The sequence below is a fragment of the Neopelma chrysocephalum genome, unplaced genomic scaffold (genome assembly GCF_003984885.1).
Source record: "Neopelma chrysocephalum unplaced genomic scaffold, ASM398488v2 Primary Assembly neopelma1_60, whole genome shotgun sequence".
Taxonomy (NCBI): Eukaryota; Metazoa; Chordata; class Aves; order Passeriformes; family Pipridae; genus Neopelma; species Neopelma chrysocephalum.
The window spans coordinates 12,970,048-12,989,953 of NW_020897715.1; the positions used below are offsets into that span (position 1 = coordinate 12,970,048).

Consider the following 19,906-nt stretch of genomic DNA (forward strand, 5'->3'; position numbering starts at 1 on the left):
TTTTAAGGATACCAACTGCCCAGTGACAATCTTCAGAGTCACTGCTTGCCTTATGCTGACACAGGGACACACAAAGCCATGACAACAAGGGAGTGACCTGCCAATGCCAGTTATGTCTCCTGCAAATGCTTTTTCTCTAGATGGTACAATGCAATTATGAAGCATTCTGCACAGTTTCATCTTATTCCCATAAATTGCACAGACAGAAAGAGCCTTCTCCAAAATATGGCACCGCTGGAACTAAGTTACCCACTCATGTCCACTGATGTCCTTACTATGTGGAGCTTCTTATCCCTTGGGGAATGGCTGCTGGGTGATATGAATACCTCTAGATCACTTCCACAGATGGCCTGATTCCTATTTGGGTTGTAGATCAGGTCACTAACAGTTGGAACTGCAAGGTTCCTTTCCCTCAGTGACATCATGGCACTGATAGTTCTACCATGACAACAGAACACACTAGATAGGCTAGTGCATATTTGTTTGCCTGGTCCTAAACCCTCCCTTAGAACATGCATTAAGCTCCAGCCAGTACTGCCTCACCAGGTAGTCTGTCTTTGCTGGAGGACCTTAGGTAAACCAGTCAGATTTTTCTGGGTAGTTTTGTAGGGACAAACACATTCCTCCAGTGTAGCCATGAGGTTCCACTGACATGACACTGGCCTTGCACGAGCATGATGCCTTATGGGGAGCTGTAGCACAGACAGGCAGAATGGCTGAAAAGTAGAGAGCACTGAGGCCTTTAAACTACAGGTCCCATGACAGCCAGGGATAATGACGGGTAAAGAAAGTTTTTCTGCAAACTGGTTGAATTAAAAAGTAGTAGTAGTAGTAGTCTGTTTGAGCTGACTGGAAATACAGTACTTCATTTAGACCTTCCCAGAAAAATGATAAAAGATACTTCAAAAAATAATAAGAACAACAATAATAAAAGAGGTGAAAATCACACCATTCCCAAAGTTTTGGAAACCATATTTTCCATTTTAAATCATTGTAGACAGAAAATTTCAGAGAGTCTTACCCTTGCTAGCAGTTCCCAGTATTTTATCTGTAGTATCTAACAATTGGAGCTTTGCATCTCCTCTCTTCATTACCATCCTGATAATAACATCATGTACAAATGCAGGCAGATTTGAACTTCCATCAGAGAACTGTAGCAGCTGCTGAGCAGGGAGAGGATTTCATTTTTTTCTTTCTTTTAAAACAATTAAAAAGAAGTATCTGACTGTTTCTATGAAAACTGTGGACTGGACAACATCTTTTAAAACAACATTGCTGGCTGAAAACTGGCAGTCGCTCCGTCAGTATGACAGAATAATTAAAACCAGTATGACAATAATTAGCACTTCTATAGTTCTTTTCATCCATGGATATCAAAGCACTTCACAGAAACAAGTGCAGCTACCTCAATTTTTAAAGCTGAGCTTAGAAAAAAACCAAATCAGAACTTATTCTGTGTGGAAAATTTCAACAACTTCATCACTATTCATCCTAAATTAGAGAAAAGAGTTGAAATATTTTTTACAAATTTCCAAAATCAAGAATGCTTAAATAAAGTGCCATGGTTGATTAGGAAGTTTTGGTGGGTTTGATGGAACCAAACATTCAGCCATTCTGAATTTAGTGCATTTTTGGTTTTTTGAGTCTCTCAACAATACATCTACCTTTGGGAAGGGAATGCCTCCTAGGAGCTGTAGTTCATGTTTTTCCACTGAACTTGATAACTCTATTAGTTAGGCACTGCCTGTCCCCATCCTGCCCTAAGGCTGGGCCTTCCTATCCTACTGCTCTGCAGAAAAACATGATCAAACTATTCCTTACTGCCTCTACTGAGCTCCTGAATGGGAGGCACTGACTGCAGCAAGGAGGGCTGGACAATTTAGTGAAGAAGTAAATATAAAAGCCGAATAGCCCCAATAACATGCTTTAGATGCCAGTCCAACTCTCTCTATGAGTCAGTAAAGCATCCTACAGTAGATTTGACTTTTTGGGATGAGTTCTTTCAGGTCAAGCCTGTGTACAGGGAGCTGAAGGAGGGATTTTCTGCTGCAGCTGCCACCTTGGGTTTATGTCTGCAGCTGATATGGTCATCATGTCCACTTGTTTGCAGCTTACAGGGTTGTTCTTTCAAGGACTGGCCTGTCTAGAATTGGCGGGGAAGAGGAGGAAAGGTCATGATTGCTACTTACAGATGTCTCACCTCAAACTAAAGCTGCTAATATAACTTGACAGAAGGTGGGTTCATACCCAGATGCTTGCTGATATGGCACCCTTCTCTGTAGGTTGCATAGTTTTAATATCAGCAATGCCCCATGACTCCTCTCAGCTACCATGCCAGGTACGGCAAAGAGCTTCCTCTCCAGTGAGGCTGGAAATGTGCATGGGACCAGAGGGAGCCTGAATAAGCTGCTGCTTTTCTAGGAAAGCCCATTTACATTTACTGCATTTCTAGAACTGGCCTGAATGTTTCAATGCTTTACTCGTGCTCCCCTTACACACACACTGGGGCAATTTATCTTGGTGGTCCCAACTACTACGATATTGAAGGGGGGACTTTGATAACTGATCAAACAAGACTAAGCTGATTAAACTTCTGCTGTTTTCTAAGACTGTTCCTTTAATAATTTCATAGCCACAAACTGCAGGGAGACTGCAGGTTCATAAGGGAGAAATCAAGGAGAAGCAGTTAACATTGCTACTAATTTAGGTAATGTTACTAAAACCAAAGTAGATGTTTGCAGGCACAGAGCATGTGGCAACTGAACAGTATCAGGTTCGGCTGATTATTCATGATTACACATACAAGCAACCCAGTTAACTCTTTAAACCTAACCTGGTAAAACAGGATGGCCAGATGTAAACAAACATCACCCTGGGGAAAATCAGGTCAAAGTCTACCCTTACAAACATGCCCTTTTCCTGTATTTTAGTGTACTATACAGATTTTTATTTTTTTTCAAAGATGCTTCTGATACTATGTCTGACTGTAAAAACCTGACATACATTGTGGTGACTCATTCCCAGATGCTTATTGTATTAGCCATTTACATGTGTGTCAGATCTTATTACTCAACACCTGAGTTACACACATAGCACAGCTTAACCTCACTGGGTGAAACCATCCCAAACCAATTCCAGCAAACAGCCAAAGCATTATTGCATTTAAATAAATAAATATTTCTGGATAGAAGCCTAACTTGTAAAAGGCTTCTCAGGCCTATATTTCTCTACTTGCATATTTGCACAACTGAAGAAAGAAACAGGACTTTTCCCCGGGTCTACCTCTAAGCAACATACTCCATCACCTCAAATGTTGATAGCTGCAAAGGAATGGAAGACAAAGACAGAACCGCTCTGATGATGACTTGGGACTGACGACTGATCTGGCATTTTTCAGTTGTAGGACAAAGCTCCCAGACAGCTTTGTGAGTAGGGGCAGGTGGATGGGACTGCTGCTCTTGAAGGCTATCCACTCATGTGGATACAAGACATGTGTTGAAGGTAATTTGAATATCTTCCTAATTTCTAGATTTAACAAGTGCATGATGCCTGGCTCAGATGTTTAGTTCTCAGTTAAGAAACATGGAGCGGATGCTGATGCTTAGAACAATCTTTTATGTGAAATGTATACGTTCGTCTGTCAAAACATAAATAATGTACTGGGACAGTGTCACCTTGTGGTTGTTTGCTGACATAGCGGCCAGCTGAGGGGATACTCCCTGTACCTAAACCCCTCGCCCCCAAAAGCCTTCATTCAGGAATGTCGACCTTGCAAATTTCTTTTGGGGTGAAACAGGATCTCCATGATCTGTCCACTCTCCACCCTTCATGCAGATGTTAGCAGCTTTTGCACTAATGGCTCCGAAAACCCTCACAGAGGTACAAAGGCATTAAACAACTGGGACAACTCTACAACTTGCACTGGCTTCAAAAGTCTGGGAGAGAAAGATGTGTGAAGAAGGAAGCTGCCAAGTTCCTAAATGGGAGCTGTGACTTTAGGCAATAAAATTCCACTTCCCCCTTTTTGAATCTCCTGCCTTGCAAGGTAAATTCAAAGGACTGGCAGTGGATTTTGAAAGCTGTTGTATAGAAAGAGGAAAAAATACAGCTGTAATTCAAAGTGAGTACTAAAGCAAGGAAATTCAGACACCAAACTGTGCTCTTAATGGAGAACTAATGGATGTTAATTAACCACCAATTGAAAAAAACATATTTACTGTAGTTTAACAGCTCTGCAAATAAGCACAAACTCATTTACACATGTTTAAACCTTAATAAATACATTTGCAGTCATTGGCCGCTTAAGTTGATTTTCAAACTGTCCCTTATAGTAAATATAAAAGGGTGCATTTGGTTGCAAAAGTTATTACACATTAATTAAACATCAGCTCATTGCAGAAAACTAAATAAGTTAATGGCAAATGACCTCTTTCATCAATACTGGTTTATTACACAGCTATTAAGAGCTGTACACAAAAATGAAGAAAAAGCACCAAGCTTTGTCTCGTGCTGTCACCCACACCTTTGCAAAGCTCTCCCTGATAAGGGAGGGTTCCCCAGGCACTGTGCACAGGTGAGGAGGGCCAGCATGTCATGCAGTAACATTACTGCAGGCAATGCTCTAAGCAGCACGTTTCTTCAGTGCAGTAAGCATGCAACAGGATGTAGAAAACTTGTTTTGAGCAGAAGGCATGGGATGGAAGAGCGTGTGGTGACACTTAGGAGGAAAGGTGGTGTGAAGAATACTTGCAGAGTTTTCATTTTGTGAATTTATTTCATTCAATCCTGTGAGCCTGTCATTTGATTCCTTTTTCTGGCTTTCTCAGTTTGGACAATACCATCTTCTCTTCTGCTGCTACACTTGCTGTCCATTCAAAATGGTGCAAGAACTTGCTCTGCAGCTTTCACTATGATCCTGCATTCCTTCTCTTGTCCTATTCCCTTGTATATCCCGTAAGGTTGCTTCTAAACTATATCCATATATTTTGCCCTAAAAGCACTGCACTCACTTCCCAAAGGTCTGTAACAAGGGTTAAGCCTTTAATGTATGTTAAATGCTCTAAGATCCCCTCACAGGAAATTCTGGACTTAAACAAAAGATAAATACCACCTCCCTTTTGTGTACTTCTTTAAGGAACACACAGCATAAAACCAAGTCAAATGGTATTTATCCCAGTTTGCTTCATTCTCCAATGCTGTTGCAGAAGCCTCCAGTGGAGGGAGCTTAAAATAACTAAAAAAAAGCTTTTCTTTCAAGAGACTGACTTAATTAAGTCATTGTTTTGTATTTATACAAAAAAAGGAAAAAACCTCAGGAAAGGAGAAAAGGAAATAATCAGCATTCATCAAATGGGAAAAGTCCAGATCAAACGGTGAAGAAGTGTTTTCAGACTTTGAGAGAATACAAATAGTGTGAAATAGAAAACACAAATTAAATTAAGAATCATAAAATTTTCTCTGTTTGCACAGCTCAGGCAACACTGTCTGAAGCCAATTTATTACCAGGCTCCACAACAAATAAGCTCACATGATTCCCACACTAAAATAACCTTTACTCATTTCACAATAAAACAACCATAGGGGTCTGGTAAGCAAAGATGAATTATAGCTGCTTGTCAGAAATAATTATGATAATCTCTCCTACTCCCACAATATCTGAGGATTATAACCACCTTTACAGACAGCACAGCACTCTCAAATACACAATGCAACATAACAAAAGTATGTCATCAACAAGTTCTCAGATGGAGAAAGTGAGGCACAGGCAGAGGAAGTTAATTAGTCCACAGCCACAGTGTTACTCTGATCCCTGTTCCCACCTTGGCCTCAGTCCCTTGAGAGTGGAAACGATTCCACTGATTTCAGTGGACTTCTTTCGTTTTACACACTGATGTCACAATCTCAACAGATGGACAGCAGCTGCACTCAGGCTCTGTGATTATGGGCCAGTGTCCTCTTGTGCTACACAAAACAAACTGAAAGAGCCGAACAAAACAGGATTTCCCTGTCCAAGAGTTTACAAAGGAGATGAGACTGCAACCCTTTGTGTTTGACTTGGTAATTGTGCCTGTATAGGATGGATCTGTTACTATCTGGCAATCCTTCTGGATTGAGGACCTTCATGGCTGGGATGAGTCTTCTGTAATGTTGAGGGTATGTGTTGCATTCTAGTGATTGAATTTATGGAAAAGCACAGGCTGAGTTATCTCCTCCAAACTGTGCAACTTCCCCTTCAGCATAAGGGGGCAACACCCATGGTTGTGAGAACTGAAGCAAAAACCTATTTTAAGCCCTTTTGTGTGTGTTTGTCGAGGGCTTTGCCTTTGGTAGAGCCTTAGCACAACAAAATTCTGGCTGGTCCACATCAAGTTCCCTCCAGGCATCCAAAGGCTTGGCTGCAAACCCTTCTCTTAGATAACCCAGACCTTTCCTAACTGCAGCCCTACCTCACATCCAGCTTTCCTGCTGAGGCTATACCATTAAAAACCAAAAGGAAGCAGAACAATAGCAGTGCTTCCAGGAAAGTGATACCTCTGCATCTGGTGTACTTTAAAGGCACCAGGCTGTTCTGCGTTCACAAGGCACAACTCACATGATATCTGTCAGCCAAAGACATCCAAGTCAGTTGTGCCAAGCTGCCTTTTTCTTCTCAGTTACAGACAACTGTGAAGTCCCCCTCTTTTCCCAGATGTTCTTGCATGCTTCATTGCAAAAAAATAAGTGTCTGTCAAAACCACCCGTGTCCGCTCCCAGGGAAACAGTAGCCAGGGGCAAGGTGTGTGGGGGAGTGTCCTTTTTAGAATCTGCAGCCTCATTAAAGTAATTGGCATCTGGACTCGATTTTGTAAGCTCAATGCCAAAGGGGCTGATGGGGTAACTAATGCTGTGGAGTCAGAGCCAGAAACTGCATAGCAGGCTTCTGAATGTGGTCTCTGGCAAGATCTATGCAATGAAATGACATTATGGCTTTGCCATACATTACATGCAAATTAGAAGAGGTTGGCAGCCATGCAACTGGCATACCATAGCAGCAATCATCCTTACAGGATGTAGAAGGCAAGACTATTCATAGTCAACCCAGCAGAGGGGTGGGAAAGGGAAGGACAATGCTCGCACAGTACACCTGCTTGCCTCCTTTCCCCTCTGAGTGACCTAAAGGCTTTTCCCAGTGCACAGCCCCTGGTGTTCCTACCTTATTTTTCAGCCTTACCAGAAGGTATGATTTTTTTTTCCTACATCTGTCCAAAATTCCCTTCAAATGTCTGCTGTTCTCTGTCTCTGCTTCTCCCCAAGTATCCTTGCCTTAGTGCCGAATAGCTGCAGGATATGAACAACGAAATGTCTGTTTGCAGGTGCTGAGCAGTGATAGATGCAGACAGCTGGCTGGCCAGCCGGGACTTCACCTGCTTTACTGTTGATGAACTGCTCTTTCTGTACTTTAATTGCTTTTAATGTTTCCCCCATTTAGGCAGCTATCTCCTCCTCTTTAACCTTTTGTATTTCCTCTGAACTGTTTGGTCTACAGAATCTACAGCAAAGCTTCCCAAAATCACACAGCATACTCTGGTGACAGAGGACAGATGCCTCCTGGTTCCCTATTTTCAAAGTGATGAGTACTAATAATTTAGGGAGATGTTAATGAAAGGGGCACTCATTCCTGGTATTTATTGTTCTTATTGTTCTTGTGACTGCAGGGATTCACAATTTCTATGGTGTAGAGAGAAAAACTAAAGCAAAAATACACAGAAACCTAAGCCAGAGCTCTTGCTACAAGATTACAACAAACTCACCCAAAGCCAAATGTCTGCTTGATGTCAGCAACTAGGTGAGGGTGATGGCATTTCTTGTTCAAGTCCTTATGTCCTTCCAGTATAGTACTTCCATTATTATATCAGGCCGCTAAGCTTACCAGAGAGTGTCTTTCAAACAAGCAAGGTACGTTCCATTAATAAAGGATTTTAATGTGGGTAATCGAGGCTTGATAATTCCAAATATCCAGCCTGTTACCCATCAAACTTGCCCCAACACACCATGTCTCACACTGCAGGGTTTCACAAGGCGACAGTCCCAAATGGTTCCACAGGCTGAGCACAGTCAGACACGATCACATTCCAAGACTCAAGTTTGCCATTTGCAAGACAACCCAATGGGCTTTCAAACGCCCTATTCTCCACAAGACACAACTGAGGAATCTCAAGACAGAGAGAAGGAAGTAGTAAGCAGTCTTCAAAGAACTGTATTTTAGATAGTCAACATGAACGTTACCCTGTGTGTTGGATTAATGCACCTAATCATCAAAATGTTGAATCTAATACAGCTATCCTTTGTTTTCTTACTGCCTGCAGTGTTGCTGACTACAATAGAAAGCAATATTTTAGTCTAAACCAGTTTAGGTCTTTAAAGGACCTCTGGATCAAGTCCAGCTCCTTGCTACTGCAAACAATTTCATTACAGGCATTTTCAAAACCTGCAATGGGTAGCAAACCAGAGGGCTTAAAGGACTAGAGGAAAGAAATCCTGCTCCTTTCTCATGTCAGTAGGAGCACTGTTGCCTTCTGGAACAGCTAACAGAATAAGTAGTTTGGGATGCTATTTCTCAGAAACAGCTTGTGTTGTCTTCTCAAGCCCTGTTTCCAGTCTAAGGGATATCTCATTACAATACCAATGATGGGGGCAAGGAAGCAAAGTTCCTTAGATAACCTCCTCCACTTCCAACAATGTTTGTGCCTAGACATCTGTGGAAGGAAAAGGGCCCCTAAAAGGGAGCGATGATCAAAGTAAGCTTAAGTGAAGAGTTATGTTGCATTCGTGAGACTGATAAAACCAGAGATGGGGATAGCCCTTCACTAACTAAAATCAGTGTCTGTTTCCCAGTTGAGATATGTCTGTGCTGCAGAAGCCTATAAAAAGAAGTATGAAGCGCCTGAGTCTGTATTTTACCTTGTCACATTCAGAAGGCTAGAGAAGGGAACATCAAGAAGACATGACAGGCAATGGCTGAAGGAGTTAAACTCCATTTAAAAATTGGTTGAGTAGCATTTAAAGGTAATATTACTAGGATAAATACTTGTCCAGTGGTCAAGTGAGAATTCTGAATCAATCTGTGAAATTTTGTGCAAGAGTGATGCCCGTGTTGGAGTCAAGAAGGCCTGTATCTCACGTGGGGTGGAGCAGGGGTATATTAGGTGTCGGTGTTGCAAAAGGGGCACTTTGACCATTCCAAGCAGTAGGTTGCCAGACGGGGCTGTGGCAGATGTGATGTTCTGGAGTCATGCAAAATTCAGAGATTATTATATTGATACATGACAGATGTTACGGAAGCACGGAATATTCAAAGACAGGTGCATTACCTTTATAAATATTACATTCACCCTTATGGCTTTTTTAGTGATTATATCCTTGGTTCTATAGGTAAACCAAAGAAAGTTTTCTGCGCATCATGACACCCTGCAGGGGGCTTCACTTTCTCACGCAGAGAAAAAACAAAAGTAAAAAAGTCATTTAACTTTTGACCAATATCAAGCAAACCATCAATGTCAAAGTCATGAAACAATGTGAGCTCCTGGCCAGACTCAAATATCTCTGACTTGAACAACCTGCTAGTGTCTCTTTGGGAACATAAGCTCTACCTGCATTGTGGAACATAAGAGTTTTCCCCAGGATCCCGGTGCATGCCCAAGTCGTGACCAGATACCCACACATTATATTGCTTTCCTCTGTTTGATTTTTCTGTTAGTTCCCCTTTTTTTTTTCTTTTTCATGGAAAGGACAGCCAGGCCAGCAAGCAGATGAGACTCATGGTGTACCTGGGCCAGGCCACAAAATGCATGTGTCCTGAAATGTAAATTAGACTTTGACAAACACCTACAGAGCTTTGCAGATTAATATTATTTTGTGTTAGGGAGCTGATAATGAGGGAGAAGACAGTACAGAACTGCTACACAGCATCAGTTTTGGTAGATTTTGGTGGCAGTCAAGATCTTGCCAAGAGTTGAAGAGCCACTCCCTCCAGCAGCACCTTAGCCAGACTTGGGGTCTCCCCTTGGATTGCTTGGCCATGGATGAATCCATGGATTCCAGCGGGTATGGGCATGTGGCATAGAAAATACTGTGTTAGACTCAAAGCTACTCAGAGCCTCCCCGCGTGCCGCACATTGTGTGGTGCCTGACTCATCATTTACAAGTGTTGTTTCCACAGGCTGCTGTTTTCCAACTGACCTCACCCTGACTCCTACTGCTGCACCAGATACCCATGCAAACAAAAGCTTTGTCAGAACACAGAATCTACCTTCCTTATTGCCCATTTCACATTATTAACTAGATACCCACATCAGCTAAGGAGATGTATTTTCAGTCAGTTCCCTCTCCAGTCCAAAGATTCTTCTGAAGTTCATTAACATTTGTACTGTAACTACTGTTGAGCTTGCCACATTTCCAGTCAAGATTTCAAACCAAATGAGGTTACCAAATAATGTCTTAATAGAGAATGCATGGTAATTTATATATTGAAATTAAAGATTAAACCTTAATCTTAATTAAATCTCACAAAAGTTCAGTAAAGCTGCCCAAATTATAAAATATAAAAAGATGTATTGATTATTTGAGAAATGGAAATCACATTTAATAAATACAGGAGTGAGCCATTAAGGGAATGGAGAGATCAGAAAAAGCACTAACTGGTGATTAAAAGAAGATAAATATTTATTAAATGTTGCTGTGATTTATTAAGCCGTGTTGGGCTAAACAAATGTAATTTGATATCTGAATCATATCTCATCCTGATACAGTCTTCATTAAATCTGAAGTCTTGGCTTTAAATGGATATCATATGTTCCCTTCAGTTCTTAATCTCTTTGAAATATCAGTTTGATGCTGTGGAAGACGTTGAAAGTCACAGAGACTCAAGTCTCCTGCGTATCAATGAGGTTGTTTTGCACTACAGGTGAGCAGTCAACTTCCCATTCCACAGTGCCTTTTTATCCAGGCCCTGTTGCAATTTTGCGCTGTCCCTTGGTGACAGGGCAATGTTCAGATTTTAAAGCCATTCTGTCAAAAGGCCAGACAGGAAGAGCACGACTTCAAATTTCAATCAGTCCTCCAACAACCAGTGTGGAGGTCTGAGGCAGAACACCTTCACTGGTTTTAAAGAAGGAAAGCTGACTGTCACACTAATGCAGTTGCTGCCCAGCAGAACATTAGTGGAGGTTCTGTATAAGAAAACATCTAACCCCTTCATACGCACTAATTAGTCTAGCAGCAATTCGCTCTGTTGATGCAACTTTCCAGTTGAGATGTTAATCATGCAGGAACTCAGAAATTCATTCTTCCAAGGTTCAGAGAGCAACCTTATCCTGAGCCCCTCGCAGAGGGAGGCAAGGGTCTGGTAGATCATGGCACTCCATGTGCTTGAGGTGTTAGGATAAGAACATTTCTTCTGTTTAGACAGCAAGTTGTCTCTGTCTTAAATGCATTCTCACACACTCTTTTCAGCCTCTGTTTAAAAGAGGAGCTTCTTGTTGAAAATTACTGGCATAAATGAATTGCTGCTGATAATTAAATTTGCACAGAGTTCAAATTAAGTGCCAGTGCTCTTTCCCAGTGCTACACTTAGTTATAGACTGTTAGAGTCATTGCCCATTCACTGTAAACCTGAAAAAAGGTTGTATGGAGAAGTAGCAATTGAATTCCACAAGTTTGCTTGAATCTGAATGTTGCAAGAGCTCTAACTTCCTTTCCAACGCCCTTGCTCTCTTCCAAAGGAAACAAAACAAAACAAAACAAAAGCGAGAGAGGAAGAAATGATGTGAAGTCATCATAAATTGGAGAGGGGAAGAGACAATCACATACTATTCCTTTTGCCTTTTTAGGGATTGAGAAACAAAATCGGACTGAGCTGGGCACTGCAATCAATCACACTGAAGTCGGAATTCCACCTCTCATCTCTAGTATCTTCTTTTCTGCAGTCACATGAGTAAAGGAAGTACAGCAGTGGGACAGATAGGAGTAGAGAGTGCCAAAGCCACTTCAGATCTGAGAGGACTTGATGTTTTGAAGGTAAAACCCACTCATGTCTTTTGGAAGTGGTTCTTACTCTTTACTGACACAGGCACTCTGGTGAAAGCCGGGTCCAGCCTCAAGGGCCAAGGGGATCCATTAAGCCAGATTAAATATCTCTTTTTATTAAAGAGCAGCTCTGAGAGATGCCTTTGCATTATATGGTGCTTTCCTGTAGGAATTTCATGATAGGAAACTTCTGGCATTTCCTCTCCCTAGTGCAAGCAGGAGTCGATCTAGCACAAAGTAATTACTTTCAATGTGTTTAGCCAGAAAAAAAAGGCATGACTTCAAAATCCTCACTACCAACACAGCCAAGCAGATTCCTCTTCTGGAACTCACTTTTGGGTTGAAAACATGAGCAAAAAGTTCAAGCCCCTGAAGCAATTGTCTCGAAAAGTTTTAAGCTACTGAAGATAGCGGGTTTAGGACCATAACTACAATAAACACAGCAAATGAATAAGAGTCTTTTGGCAAGAATAAACCAGAATTGCAGAGGCGGATGTTGCCAGTGAAAAGAACAGGAAGGTAACCAAGTGAAGAAACAGCATGAGGAGGATTATCCTTATTTGGAAGCAATCCATTCCAGCAATAAATTAAGCCAGGGATCTCTGCATCAGAAAACAGCAGGGCAACCTATTAAGCTAAAGGACAATCTGCTTTTCCTGTCACCTTTGAGCCCTGACTGAATGGTGAGAGAAACAAACACACCAGAGATCAAAATGTATGTTATTTCAACAGCAGTAATGGTCGACTGCATGTTGCAGAGACAGTGAAATTCTTTCCGTGCACATTCCTAGAACAAGTGCCTGATCTTCAGCGACAGTATTGCCGGAGTGTGATGGCCATAAAGATCAAGTCACAGAAGAGGGCTTGGGTGGAAGAAAATTGATGATTTACATTTTATGGCAAAAACATAGCTGCTTTCACCCCAACTGCTGGATGGGATCAGGTGAAATACTGAATGCAAACTGAAGCTTTTCTCACAGCAGTATTAGAAGACAAAGTGGTAAAAGAGAAAAAAAATAAAATGCTATACACTTTTGGCTCAAAGGGGTCTATGGATCTGCCAGCTTGTAGCACATGACATTGTGTGCACGCTGGCATGTTCCAGGGTCACATTTATTGCATCCACAATTAAGGGATTTCTGAGGGGCAAACACAGGCTGTCTTTCACAGGGGTTTAAAATATAGAGAAGATGATTCATAAAATGAACACACTGTACAGAACAGGGAGAATACAACTGAAAGAAGAGTAGTAGCAAACATTAAATGTATATTTTCCGTGTGCCTAATGTAATCAAAAAGAGAGAAATTATTTAGAATTTGGATGGTGTACCTCTGCACTTACAGGTAGCTGCTCCAGCTATCAACAAGATGACTTGTAATGCCATTTATTCCCTTTCTGAATAACAGTCTGGCTGCTGAGTTTATACCTTTACCTCCACTACCAGCTGCTCTTCTACTCAAAAGGCCCCAAGAGCTGCCCTGATGGAACTCAGAGTTGACATGTCATTCCATCTGGTCTCCCAGTCCTCAGCTTTCCCAAAGAAAGAAGAGGTACCCAATGATCCCAAACTGTGCACACTCCATTTGGTGATGAGCACAAACAACCTTTACCTGACAGATATTCAAGCATCTCCTGCTTCCTCAAGTTCCCACTGTGATACTCACACTGATGCAAGATTTTTTTTTAAAGCTCAAATTAGGCTGACAAACACAAACAGACTGTGAAAAGGGCAGACTGTCAAAAAAAGGTTCCTCTCTTTTGAACAACACTGATGAAAAAACTAAAGTAGTTCCTCGTTGCAGAGTTAGCTCTAAAGTGAACTCTCAGTTCCACAGGGCTATGACATCTGCTTTTCTCAGCTCACTTAAAAGTCCAGCTGGCACTAGCAAAATGACCCAGGGATGCTGCTCATTTCTTCTTCTTCTGTTGTTAAAGGGACCCCAGGCTCAGCTTGTGCTCTGCTGTCCAGGGCAAAACACTTTGCTAGTCTGCATTCTGTTGCCCACAGAAACTGTTTTGAAGGGGAGATGCCAGCATCAGGTGAATAAGTCATACATGATCCCTGGCTATGTTATCAGACCTCTCATGGAATATTTTCTACCAATGATAAAATGTTATTGCTGCCATTATCAAGCAGTTGGTCTTTATCTGTCTACCCATGACAGGCCTCGTTATTCAGACAGGTCTTGGGACAACTTCAAGGGGAGATCTTCCCCTCCAATGTCAAATACACCAGCTTTCTAGCCTTTTTTGATCCTCTTTTTTCTTTCAGCCCCTCCTAAACTGACTTGCAAAACAGATGAATGCAGCCCTTCTCCAACAAATCTCAGGGCAAGAGCTGAAGGAACCCTGCATCATGCCATGTCTCTGACCTTGGACTACCACAGGATACGCCTCAAGTCTTCAATCTAAATTTTACAGGGCAAAGGCAAGTTCCTGATTTTTCCATACTGGTCTTGATAATTACACAGAAGAAGGAGACATTCAAAAGTTAAGGAGAATGGGCAAAACTGCAAAGCAAAACAGCTGAAGGAGCTGCCCTGAATTGAGACTTTTACAGCCCAACCACACACACATTCTTTCAAAACAGCACAGCAGCTACGCTTGTCTACTCTCTGTTACTCAGCACGTCTAAAATCCTTGGCAACTCAACACAACTGGCATGTAAGGGCTAAACCATTGTTAATTTAATATGTACTAGCCCTCTCTCCTTTTAACGAGTATGTCTCACCTTCCCCCCCGGTGAACGTAAGGGCATCACTGTCAGAGGTCTGGGAGCAGAGTGACCTGTATGGGAGAGGGCAGGGACTGCCCTGTGCTGGTCCCAGTCAGTACCAACCCATGCCACCACTGTGCTGTGGCCAGTCAGAGGGCCCTGGTCCCACTGCCCCAGCATGGGCAGGGGAGATTAGGAGCATGGGGGCAGGGAGCTCTGGAGAGGACACGTGAGGAAACACAAAAGCAGTTTTTATAAGAGGAGGTACACCTTTAAGGTGACTACTGCTATGAATGGACCAACGCGGAAGCAGGGACCTGTGGGTCCACAGCTGTGGAGACCTGAGGCAAGCAGTAAACAGGTGAAGAGAAAGGAGCAAGGAAATAAAAAAAACAGGAAAGCAGGAGCAGCAGCAAGAAATCATCACACATCAACCCACCCTTCTGTGTCTCCTGTCACCTCATTCTAGGGATTGTCAAGGTCACAGTGAGCATAATGTGTGGCAGAAAAATTTAAGGGGGTAAGGGTAGATGTCAGGTGGCAGCTGAGCCTGGGGCAGGGGAGGAAAGGGTTTTCTCCTTGTGTTTGTTTTGCTGTTTCTTTTTTTTTCTTCTCCATACACAAACCAGTAATTAAAAGTCTATGTTAACTGGTGATAAAGGAAGTTTCAATAGAATTCCCCAAGTAGATACTGTTCTGCCCATGACAATGGAGGTAAGGGAAAGTATTTTCCTTGAGTGCAGTAAAAGAGCTCAAGTAAAGATGGAGGCAGTTGCCAATGATTGAAGGCAGCAATATTGTGGGAGCATGGTCTCCAGCGGCACAGCTGCCTCCTCTCTCAAGCTTAGTTCTAGCCTGAAGCTTTACTCCAAGTGCTGATTGCACACAAAGATTTAAAGAACAGTCATGGTGTTCATTTCAGTGAGCAAAAAGATAAGCTGCAGTTGGTTGGTATCCCTCTTACACAGGTTTTTATATTTCTCTTGTCTCAAAATTTCTCAGGGGGTTTCATCTAATTTCAATAGATTAGAAGAACAAGGTGCATGTCATAAAACTCTTTAGCTAAGATTTCTAGAACATCTGTAATTTTTTTTCGTATTTGATGCACATGGAGATGGTAGAGCCCCTACTGTGGGTTTCTTCTAAGTCCTGCTGTGTTTTGTAAGACATGATAGTCATGATATGATTTTGAAGATCAAATGATGGATCCAACCCAACTCCTTGCAGATGCCAGTGTCATGTTTTTAACAGTACCCCCAGATCCCTGAAAAGGAACTAATATATCTAAACCCCAAAGTGATGACTGGCCTTCTGGAGAGAACTTTATCATGGAATAGATGAGTGGCAAAACACAGTCAAGGAGGCACCAAGTAGGGGCAATCCAGAAATCATGCCTCTGCCCATTAAGATGCTTTTATTACATACATTGGCATTACTAATCTACAAGTTATGTGGGTTGCAGAGATATCTGATCCTTTCTCCTTCATTCTAGAAAAGCCCATTGACATTCTTCAATCCCTCTACACCTATCCAAACAGCAGGCACCCTAAATAAAACAGAGAATTGGCAGATAAATAAATAAGATTGCTTGTCTTCCTTTTGACAACTTCTAAAAAGCTATTGGTGTTAGAGGATCTATAACATTTGTCTGAGATAGCGGATGTTTGGCACCAGTGCTTGCAAAAAAACATAGGGAACTCTACTAATTAGTTTAGGGTAAAAATAAGAAAATCTCCAAAGGAATCTGAGGGAGATACTGAGAGAAACTTAATATAATAAGCATTATTTACTTCAGCATCCAACATAGCCTTCCTTCCACATCTGCCAGCATCACATCTTTAAGACCCTCACTATGCCAACTCCTGCTCCAGGTAAGCTTAGGCTTTATTATTATACTCATTTTACAAGTGGAGAAACTGAGGCAGTGACAGATGGAACAAACAATAACTATTAAGAGAGAGAAAGAATCCAGAGTAGAGAGGTAAATCACTTGCATATAACCTGCTGGACTCTACCAGAACTTAGTGGGTACAAATGTCTCCACTGGATTGAAGGACCCAGTCAAAAACAGGGATTCTTAGATTAGTTTAGCAATGGCTTGAGAGTTAAGAGAGCTGTAGGGAAGAAATAAAAGCAGTCTTACCCTAGTAACATCCCTCATAGCTAGAAAAGAAGAGAACAGCTATACTGTGTAATGATCAGAAATAAGCAGAGAAAGGGAAGCTATTAAAAGTCAAGAACTAACTGGGGAAAGGACACATCTTGGGAGCATAGTAGCTAGGTTTGTCAGTTGGGCTGATGCTGGATTTAACTAATACATTCCTAAAATTATGGTCTGTGCTTTCAAGGAGGGTGCCTCTCACAGTACATGGGCAATACTAGGTCTCCCAGCTACTACTGGAAACAGGACAGCTTGACCACACCCCACTGCTTGAATCAGGAAGGAGGAAATTCAACCCTCATGGATATCAACAGGAAACTACCAATAAACACATCTTCCAGATGGAGAACCACGTTATAAATAATACATTAATTGTCTTTATACACTTCACTAATTATTATTCTCATCTCTTCTTAGATCCATTAATCTCTCCAACACACCTATTACCAGAAATCTCTGGCACATGCTATTAGCATTTCTGATGCATTTAAGTGTATGACTGCCCTTATCGTCTTGTCTTTCTCCTCTTTTTTCATGTAGACACAACCCATAAGATTTGGTTCCAGGTTTTGAGAACATTTAAAGTTTTTATGTGTTCTGGCTATTCTGTTCTCCTTGTCATCTCTTTTATATACACGGTTTCATGTTCTAACCTTTATTCACAGACAGAGAAAAATCCTTTGCAGATATTCGATAGCAGCTTCAAGCCTTTGCTGTTCAAAACATACCAAATTTGGGACAGGTACTCTATTTCACCTCTAGGCGTTATCCTAACACTATAAATAAAGTACAGAGCATTGCAAGGATTTCAATATCCTTATGTTTCCCTCTAGACTCTTAAAACTATCATCTGAGTTTTTAATAATCTACTTACTTGAAGTTTTGTGTCACGTCACTCTTCAACTGGTTCCCCTGGGAAGGTAACAGACTTGGTCTACCCAAGTCACTCAGAATGACTGAGTCACAATAAGCAACACTGGTTGGAAAAAACCTCTGTTGGAATAACTCTATCAAAATGCAAGTTTGTGGAAATCAAAGTGTCTGCAGGCATGTGTTAATCTCATCAAAGCTTGGGATGGTAGAATACTCAATTTGCTCAGATATTTTCCTAGAAATTAATTTCCCATCATCTGTTTGTTCTTGCCTTTCCAACCTTCCATCCTGATTTGTGATTAATTTTTATTTTTATACTTAAAAAAAACCAAACCACAAACAAATAAACTCCAACTAGAGAAAATGTTCTATTTCAGAACTATATCCAGAACACCTACAATGGGAGCCAGTACTCCTTATTGTGCATTCAAGAAATTAGCTGCTACAAACAACATTTGCTTGAGCCTGATAAACTGTTTCTCCAGCCCATATGCTGCTGCTATGTGTGTTCAATTTCAGTTTGGATAATTCAGAGTAATCCTATTATAGAAAAGCACAAACCACAAAGTTCTGTTCCAGATGACATGTCAAAGTTCAGTGGCACTTGCAATCAGGACGTCTAACTTTGGTCCAATTCTGAGTTAGTATTGATTTTGTTTCTTTCCTAAAGTATAAAAAGCATGACTTTGAGTGTCTCTTCACTGCAGTATTTTGGAGGCTGACAAACAGTTAACATGCTTATGTCTTTGAGACCTGAAATCTGTCTCACTGAAGGTTCTATCAGAACTGGTATTTTGATAGAGCCTGCACACATCTACGCAGATTGCTTGTCTGTGACCTTACAACACTTTTTCCCACATAGAGACAGAATTTATGATATCCCATTGGTTTTTCCCAATCCATTTTGTTTCAGAATTGCCATTTACACTGTTGCATATTTATATTTTCCCCCCCCCAATTCTGACTCATTTCTTTAAAGAATACTTAGGACTGGGAACATATCCTAGCAGTCTCAATAAAAAGAAGGAAAAATAAAGATTTCTTCTGCTGTGATTTAGTATGGGAATAACGAGAATACCAGGGCTCATTGGTAGTTACACAAACAGATTGAGCAAATACAATCATGTTGTGTAAGGAAGCATTTGTTAGCCATATATTATATTTTCATGAGTATAACTAGAGCCCCCTGGCTCCCTGCTCTACAATTTAACAGGAGGGCAGAAAAAAATCATTGTGAATTAATGCAGGGGAAATAAACCCTCAGATTCCAGTTTTCTGAGCCTCCTTAGCTTGGCTGTCTCCTTCAGTTCTCCACTGTCTCCCACATTTTGTGGGTTTCTGTCAACTTATTTCCAACAGCATTTTTAAAAGGTAGTATGTAATATGAGACAAGGGTTATGTGTGTGAAAATGTAGTGGTTTTATCCTACAAGCCCAGAGCAGATGTACCTACATCGATATAAAAGAAGGTTATACTAGTGCAGATCATTTCCATTCCTGCACAAAAGGAAGGCATTCCAATACAAACATGCCCCAGATGGCACCGATGTGCTCACATGGAGGCTTGTAAGACTTGAGCAGAGTGTGTATAGATCAGGTGTTATTTGGACTTCCCCAGGTGGTATCAAGTCACTGATGAAAGTCACTCATAATTTCATTTTGATGAAATTATGCTTTTGCTTTGAGCATTTCTGCTTGACTATTCTTGCCTTTCCATGCTGTGGTGTGTTTAGGCCCCCACATATTATTCTTAGGGATAAAGACTTCATTTTCAGTTTTGCTACCACCATTGGATTTTATCACTTGTTCGGAAGGTTCCTCAGAATTTACTAGCTTTCCCATGGCTCTACATCAGATTTTTTTTTCTTTTGCTTCTAACTGCATGTAAGTAGGAGTTTCCTAGAAACCAACTCTTCTGCCTTCCTGCAGAAATTCTTTGCTATTCATTAAGCAGCAGTTGCCATCAGCTAGAGGGAGAAACTAGCCAAAATATATGCACTGGCTAGAGGGGATGTCTGCCAGGGGCACTCCCTAACCTCCCACAATTTTTCATTGGCGTAACCAATAACCCTGCATAATCCTGCAGTTTACAC

General features: G+C 41.4%; 1 protein-coding gene and 1 long non-coding RNA gene across 3 annotated transcripts in view; one reads left to right on the top strand and one right to left on the bottom strand.

Moving 5' to 3' along the window:
* Window positions 1-19,906, bottom strand: part of LSAMP (limbic system associated membrane protein) — a 1,005,382-nt gene that overhangs the window by 324,315 nt on the left and 661,161 nt on the right. Inside the window, exon 1 of one of the 2 annotated variants that reach the window (XM_027681182.1) lies at window positions 254-272. The exons of the other annotated variant lie outside the window; for it this stretch is intronic. Coding sequence (XP_027536983.1) covers window positions 254-257 — 4 coding nt within the window. The 5' untranslated portion in view covers window positions 258-272. Of the gene's footprint in view, window positions 1-253; window positions 273-19,906 lie in introns of those variants that run through there. 2 annotated transcript variants of the gene reach the window in all.
* Window positions 2,631-4,239, top strand: LOC113966445. Its single transcript, XR_003533829.1, has 3 exons — window positions 2,631-2,707; window positions 3,398-3,501; window positions 3,835-4,239. It is a non-coding gene; the product is annotated as an uncharacterized LOC113966445 (long non-coding RNA).